Below are 8,625 nucleotides of genomic sequence, written 5' to 3'. Positions count from 1 at the left end.
AGAGGGTTTAATTTTGAAAGGGGGTTTTTTATTTTTGAAATACCTACTTCTCATGGTTTTTTCCCAAAGAGAGTCTTTCTCTTTGATCAGTCTTCATGCCAATTTATCTACCATTTCAAGGTTAAATTTATGTGCATCCCTAAAGCCTAAACCTCCCTTATGGATGGGTTTGCAAAGACTTGGCCAAGCTTTCGGATAAAATCCACCTGAATTAGTATCCTTGCCCCACCAGAAGTCCCTCTGGATAGCATCTATTTTCTTAGTTAAAGTTTTTGGGATGATGAAACATCTCATTTGAAAAGTTGGGACACTATCTAAGACAGATTTTATTAACACCATTCTACTGGATTGAGGAAGAACTTTTCCTTTCCATACTTTTAACTTAGATTCCATTCTTTCTATGATAAAATCAAATGTTTTAACTTTTGACTTGTCAATGAACAAAAGAGCACCTAAATAAGGATCCTATTGGTTGATATGTTTAATTTTTAAAATGTTCGTCATCATTCTTTGGTGTTTCGGTTCCACTTTCTTATTAAAAAAGACCCCTGGTTTCTCAAAATTGATTAGTTGTCCTGAGGATTTACTGAATTTGTCTGTGGCTTCTAGGAGGGTTTTGCATTCCACTAGATTGGCTTTAACAAAGAGCAGACAGTCATCAGCAAAAAAAAGATGGGATATTGGTTCGCTTTTAGGTGTGATTTTAACACCATGAAGAGATTTATTGTGTTCTATGGAGAGAAGATATCTAGAGAAAATCTCCATATAAATAATGAATAAGTATGGAGAAAGGGGATCCCCCAGGCGTAATCCTCTAGAGGGTTTAAAAAATCTACTAGGCGAACCATTTAGAAGGACAACGATCGAAGTCGTAGAAAAGCATTATTCAAGGATATTGCAAACCTCATTACTGAACCCTAGTGAAGAAAGAGCTTTTAGAAGGAAGTTCCAATCTACTCTGTCGAAAGCATTAGACATGTCAATCTTAATTCCTAAACCGCCAATTTTGATTTTTTTCTTTTTAAAGGAATGGATTATTTCACGGGCTACAACAATATTATCTGAAATTTGCCTAGATGAGAGAAAAGCAGACTGAAATGGAGAGATAATTTTATCTAACAGAGGCTTAATTCTATTGGCTAGGATTTTTGCTATTAGTTTGTATATAGTATTGCATAGTCCTATAGGGCGAAACTGACTAGGGTTTTTTGGTTGCTTAACTTGGGAATTAAGAAGAGATGAGTCTTATTTAGATTAGGATTCATGAGTTTGGTTTGAAAGAATTTCTGAACAGAAGCTATAATGTGGGCTCCTACTAGCTCCCAATTGTTCTTAAAAAAGCTAGCTGGGAAGCCGTCAGGTCATGGTGACTTATTTGGTTTCATATTTTTAAGCACGAGAAAAATATCTTCAGGAGAAGGGATTGCAATAATATTGGCATCATCTATATCAGTTATACCAGCAGAGATATTTTCAAATATATCATCAGAAGGATTCAGGGAAGAAGCAGGCTGGGTAAAGAGATCTTGAAAATAATCAGACAAAAGATCACTAATGTCTTCTCTTTATCGGATGACTACGTTTGGTTTATTTGTTAGGTACTCTATATTATTCCATTTTCGCCTTCTTAAGGTTATTGTGTAGAAGTACTTCCTATTCTTTTCTCCTAATTCTATAACATTGTCTCTGGATTGCTGTTTCGCTATAGCTTCTTGTGTTGCATATAGTTTTTCTAGTTATACATATTTTCCTTTTAGCTTTTGTTGTTGGTAATCTGTGGTTCTGATTGCCTTAAGTCTTTCTATTTATTTTATTAGTTTATTAATTTGTTTAGAAGGAATACCAAAAATGTTCCTCTTCCAGTCAAGAAGGTTGATACCTAGGGTTTTTAAGTTAGACACCAAATCTAGAGAAGGTTCATCAGTGATGTTCCTAGCTACACCAAGAGTTATTAATAAGTTGGACGTAAGATTTCTCTTTCTTCCAAGTGTCATAAAATTTAAAGATCCATTCTCCTTTCTTTTGAATATTATCTAAATTTAATAAAATTGGAGAGTGGTCTGATCCTACTGCTACAAGATGGGTTAAAGATGCATTAGGAAATTGTAGGTTCCATTGTGCATTTTGGGAGGATCTATCTAGTCTTTCTTGGATATTTTTATCTCGTTTTCTGTGATTGTGCCAAGTAAACTCATAACCTAAGAAGCCTAGACCTACTCTTTAAAGGATTCTATGATAATATTCACAATCTCTTTTGTTGAATGGGAGACCTCCTAATTTTTCAGATTGATCAAAGACCATATTGTAGTCTCCTATTACTAGCCAAGGCATGTTCCTCATATTAACTTGATGTCATATATCTTCTAAGAAGTCCCAAGCTACATTTCTATTAGTTGGGTAAGGACTTCCATAGAAGCATATGAGTACCCATTTACTAGAGTCGAAATTGGTTTGGACTATAATGTTGATCATGTTGATATTCCATTCCACAATATCGAAATGAAACCCATCAATCCAAGCAATGGGTAATCCTCCTACTAAGCCCACAGGGTCCACAATGTGGTAATTGGGGAAAGAGGATAAGAGTTTCTTAACTAGGGTTCTTTGTGATTTAGTTTCAGATAGAAAAGGGATTTCAGGTTTCTCCTGAGATATAAGAAATTGTAAGTGATTTTGTGTGAAAGGGTTACTATAACCATGTACATTCCAAGCTAAAAGTTTCATGGTTAGATGTGTGATGCCTATAATTTTGAAACTTAAAATGTAGATTCTATCAAAAAGTAAGGCTAATTATGAAAAACTAAAGAGGCAGAATTTGAAATTAGGTCAAACTAGCATACAATAGAATCCTAAATAGGTAAAAAATAAGGGGAGAAAATGAATTGAAGGGAATCGGTCAATTAAAGGATGCAAGATATAGATGAAACTAATAATTAAAATTAGGTTAAATAAAATTAGATTGAATTTAGGGAAATACCTGGGTCTCCTACTGTCGCTGTGAAGGGGTAAGAGATGGAAATGAAATTGGAAGATAAATGTTGTGTCTATCAAGATTCTCTTGCGAATTGGACCCATATTGATAAATGCTTAGAATATGACCATTTTCAGCATGAATAGAGCAAAGCGCTTTCGACGAAGAAGATGATAAAAAGTCAGAAACCGTGATTTTGAAGGCCGATTTTGGTTGTGAGATTGGGGTAGTAAATGATGATGTAGATGCAATGCATGAATGATGTGCAGGATGCGACGAAGATGATGCAGCAACAATGATAGGAAATGCAGGTAAAACATGAGAAGTAGAGTCAAAAGAATCTGCAACATTTTCATAAGAAGAAAAAGAAAGCCTTCTACTTGCTGAAGAAACAGAAACCCCTAAATCGGGTCGTGCCTGATTCGGGATATCTTGCAGAAGGCCTGAATCAGTAAGTCTAGCTGACTCGATAACTCTGTAAGTTTCTGAGTTAGCTGAGCGAAACGAGTCAGAACTAGAACTAGCCAGCGAAATATAATTCTCAGGAAGGTTGAATGGAAAGGTTCTTTTCCCAAGCACAGTAGAAGATGCCAAAGGCATCTCCTCCTCATAAGTTACCGGCCCTAAAACTTCATAGGATTGATGGTTCATAGGAGAGAATGACGCATGCCGAGAAGTTGGAAGAACGGTATTATCATTCTCAACGTAATTTCTAAAGATATCATTGAAGGTTTCGCGGACTCCTGGTTGATTAAGATAAGATTTTACTGGTATCGAATTCCCTAAGTAGTCGAAGTTGTTTTTGAGGTTCCATATCTGCACTGTGTCATTATTAAGCCAAAACAGATCGTCACTTGGACCAGGATAGGGCATGGTTATATCATAGATATCTTCTAGAGGTCTTCCTTTTAATATTGCGCAGTTGTTAACCTTATGTCCAAACCTTAGGCAATGTGAGCACACTTTTGAATGGAGGTTAAGATAGTTGAAATAAATGTTGGTCACTGGGTATTTCCCTACATTTACTAGGAGCATATCAACTAAAGGTTTTTCTATGTTAACACAAACCAAGACTCTTGGCTTACAATCTGGAGCTGAGACTTCAGAGCCTGTACATACTCTTGACACTTGACCTATCTTACTTGCGATCAGTCCAAGCATTTCTTTACCTCTATGTCCATGATTCGTGTTAGATATCGAAGCCCATAGAGGGATTTCCTTCACCTTATCTGTAGAGAAGCTCATACCTTGATAGGTGGTTGTAGCAGCCATAACGTTACCAAAAGGATACCAAGGACCATTTAAAGATATCCAAGAAAAATATTTTTTAGAGAGGAAAGTAATAATGTAAAGGTTTGGATCTACTTCCCTAATTTGGAAAATCAAGTTTGTTCCCCAAAAACTGCTAAGAGCACCCCTAACTTCCCAAGTTTTTAAAATATCAGTAGAGAAAATTCTAGATAGAATACTATGTTGTTTGATACCGAAGTCCTTAATGAAATCAGAGGGAGTTGGAAATAAACCGGAGTTGATATGGTTAGCATAGCGCTGGGCTAAAGATAAGTCACTAAGGTGTCTGTATAGAAGATCACCCATGGAGAAGAAGAGAGAGGGAAGAAGGGAGAAACAAATTCAAGAAGAAGGGTGAAAAATTTCCTAAGAGATCTAAGGAGTATAAAGAAGGGAAACTACACAAAAAAACCGTTTATGATTTTTAAAACGAAAAAAACATAACTATATTCCTAAGCCAATTCTAAGACGACAACAAAAGTTTTAAATTTTTTAAAAAATAACCTAGTACAGTGAAGAGGACAACACATAAATTTAACTAAACCAACGAAGATAGCTAGGTCTTTCTATGAACGAGGTTAGTCGAGATCGGACTGAAGGAGAGATAAAGGGAAAGCGTTTATAGAATATCCCAGAGGGTAAAGGCAAGCAGTACTAAGGAGTATAGCACGAAGATGAAATTTCAAAATAAATCTGATTATGTTACTATTTGAGTATTTTAGAGACTAATGAGGGATTTACTATTTCATTTAATCAGTATAAAAAGAAATATTAAGGTCAGCATCAATGCTGCAGAAAATAATAATTGCTAGGGCATGTATGCATGGTGGTGCATGAAATGCAAGACACGGAGAGATTAAGAATAAGGATAAGCTTTTCTTGGAAACTTAAAACAAAGAATAAAAAGGCCGATAAGCCTAAAAGTTAAAGCTAATCCTATGAGAGATATGAATTAAACAGGTTAGCGTGCAAGATTCATAAAGAGAGAAGTGACAGAAGAAGGAGTGGTGCACAAAATCTAGAAAAAATCTTGAGAGATGAAAAGACGAAAGCTTGGCAGAATACTAAGGGTTTTCACGGGTTAGCACAATAAATGCCTATAGTAAGTTATTTTAGCCTATAAAAAAACAGAGAGTTTCTCGTAGAGGAGCAAGGAAAGCAAAGAGAGAAAAGGATAGAAAGAAGTTAAGAGAGTTTCAATCATGGCATGTGAACATAGCAATGTCATCCCAGAGAAATCAAATGTGTCTTTAGCTAAATGTCTATCAAGGGACAAATCAACACCCATAGCTAAATGCTGTGACAGATTAATCGGCATGATGTCACAACATATCACGCAGTATGGATTAGCACGTGGCACAACACAACCCGTAAAGAAAATACGTGATAATAACATGCATAGAACACTACACAACATGACCAAATACATCATATTTCATGTATATTTCACAATAGTGTCTTTTGTCTAGCCAATTTTTGTTATTTTATCTTCGTTATGTTGACTTATTTTTATAAAAACACATACAATACATAAATATTTGGAAAATATAAAATAAATGTACTTGGCTCAACACAACACGCCACAGTACGTTGATTTTTCTGGCACAACACAACATGTTATCTAACATGACACATCACATGACGTCTTAATCTCTACAGCACGTAACTTTATGGGCTAAACTGTGCGCGCAAGCACGTTTACACCTCTAGAAACAGATTTAAACTTTAGAACCATTGAGCACCTCACTGCTATTCATAATCTTCATTTATATCTCAGATGCTGTTTTGGTTATCCCAGACGATAGGGACGGAGCTGTGAAGAGACAAATGGGGGCCGTAGACCCCACTAATTTTTGAGATTTAGTTAGAGAACCATATCTATTTTAGTAATATTTCATAGTTGTGGGGGCAGAGATGAATGAAAATGTTTTTCTTTTTCAGTCAAACTTATGCTAGAGCAAGGGCTATGGGTAGTGTCACCATTTTAAATGAAATAGTGCACTACCAATTTGAGCAAATTAGGCTCTCCTATGGGTAGGTTTCAACCCACTTTCCCCCCAAATCCTTACACACACTGGTTCAGTCGAACGAGTGGTTTGGAGTTTCACACTAGACGGAGGACTATCCCCCGTAAGAAAAAATAACAACAAACGGGAGACAGTCTCCCGTAAGGTTTTTATTTTTTTCTTTACGGGGGACAGTCTCCCGTTTTTTTTCTTTACGGGTGACTGTCCCCCGTTTCATGAGTTTTTAAGATAAAAACGGGAGACTGTCTCTCGTTTGGTATTCGAATTTTGTTCCCCCAACGGCTACATTTGAGCCTATGAAACCAACCCATAAAACTCTTTTCTCTTCATTCCACTTCAACTCCAACTCAATTTCATTCTACTCCATTTTAGTTTTGAAGTTCTCTTCTTCTCTTTATCCATGTCTTCTTCATCAACATCGACCCCTTCAACCCAAAAAGCTCAAAAAACTCGTAGGAAACAACAAATTAAATTTACTACGGAGGAAGATGTAGCTCTTTGCGAAGCACATATAGCAATAACGGGTGATGGTAGTGTTGGTGTGCATCAAGGAAAAACCAAATATTGGGATCGTATTATTCCATTATTTATCGAGAAAATGAAAGGTAACCCAAATAATAGAGACAAAACTAGTTTAGAAAACCGAATATATGCTACAAAGAAAGACATTAAGCTATTTGTCGCCGTTCTTGGAAAATTATTTCGAGGAGGATGAATAAGTGGTTACGGAGCCGAGCACACGGTAAGTATTTTTGTTTCGTACGTATTGCTCGTTATGTTTGTAAAAATGAATACTCATATGATAAGTTTACATTGCAGATGATACGTGGTCGGTGTGACTTCCACAAGCTACATGGGAGACCCTTCATCCTTGATGAGTGCTACGAGTTATACAAGAATGAACCGGTAACGATTACACCAAGTATGTTGAAGTACCCACGCTACCCCCATCACTCGTGGTCCAAGTTGTTGATGATGATGGTGCCGAGGGTGTCCAACGTGTCGATGGTGTCGAGAAGGAAGAGACGGGAGTCGATTGTAATACAAAACAAACGAGTGACGCTCAAGGGAAAAAAAATGGGGACCCGGGAAGAAAGCTCTTCAAGCTCAAAAACAAGCAAAATATCAAACTGGTACTCCAAGTGATTCCATTGAATCCAACTTTAGTGAAACCAATGAAAGAATGTTAAGTTATCTGAAAGATCAAGAAGAACAACTAAAAGAGGAGAATATGAGAAGGATCAAAGAAAAGAAAAACGAACGTGTAGAAAGAATCATGATGGCGGATATGTCTAAGCTATCTAATGCCGACCAAATTTGGCTTGAACGTAAACAAAACAAGATACTAGAGAAAAGGAACTTGATGGAGCAAGATAGTAGCGAGGATGAGTAGTGTCTAATAATTGGTGTTGTTGTTTTGCTAATTGTAATTTCCTTTCAATTAAAAGATTGTTACCGTGAACACATGCAATGTAATGAGTTAGTATGACTCAATATTAATGGAACAAATTTAGAATAACTATTACTTTTCTAAGTTTCAATGTTATTTAGTCATAGAAATTAACAAAAATAAACACATTGTCCAAACAACCAAATGAAACTAACTTTTAATTACATTGTTCTTTACGGTTCATCCATGTATTGTGATTCCTCCGCTTGTTCAGGTGCCATGTTGTTACCAAACATATCCCAAACATGATTTGTCAATCTTAGTCGAAGATCATTATACAAGGGTTCATGTTTTAACTCATGATAGTTAACGGCTCCGCGAGGTACAATATCACGGTATACCTTATAGTCTTCATCCCCAAAGGTTCTCCATGCCCCATCTCGCCTCTCATGTTCAATTATCATGTTATGCAATATCACACAAGCCAACATTATGAATTTTAAGTCTTCTTCATCCCAATATTCAACCGGACCTCTCACTATATGCCATTTTGCTTGTAGAACACCAAATGCACGCTCAACATCTTTCCGAGCCCCTTCTTGCATCTTGGTAAAACATTTTTGTCTCGGGTTTGTTGGTTTCTTATAAGCTTGCACAATAGTGGATAACTTAGGATATATCCCATCGGCCAAATAGTAACCCATATCAAATCTTCCACCACCTACTTGAAAATCAACTTTTGGAGCATTTTCATCGAAGATACCATCGAACAATGGAGATGTGTTAAGTACATTAAGATCATTATTTGATCTGGGACTCCCAAAATATGCATGGCAAAACCACAAATCATAAGTAGCAACCCCCTCCAAAACTATCGTCGGTTCACCTTTATAAGATGCATAATATCCCGCCCAAGACGAAAGACAATTCTTCCAAGGCCAATGCAT

The 8,625-nt window shown here is 36.5% G+C and overlaps 1 protein-coding gene across 1 annotated transcript; it reads right to left on the bottom strand.

Moving 5' to 3' along the window:
* Nucleotides 1-7,911: 7,911 nt before the first annotated feature.
* On the bottom strand, nucleotides 7,912-8,625 carry LOC113338477 (protein ALP1-like). Its single transcript, XM_026583892.1, has one exon. The coding sequence runs from the start codon at nucleotides 8,623-8,625 to the stop codon at nucleotides 7,912-7,914; it is 714 nt and encodes a 237-aa protein (XP_026439677.1).

The sequence above is a fragment of the Papaver somniferum genome, unplaced genomic scaffold (genome assembly GCF_003573695.1).
Source record: "Papaver somniferum cultivar HN1 unplaced genomic scaffold, ASM357369v1 unplaced-scaffold_19, whole genome shotgun sequence".
Taxonomy (NCBI): Eukaryota; Viridiplantae; Streptophyta; class Magnoliopsida; order Ranunculales; family Papaveraceae; genus Papaver; species Papaver somniferum.
The sequence above is the reverse complement of the archived record's forward strand: the minus strand, read 5'-3'. Positions and strand labels throughout refer to the sequence as shown.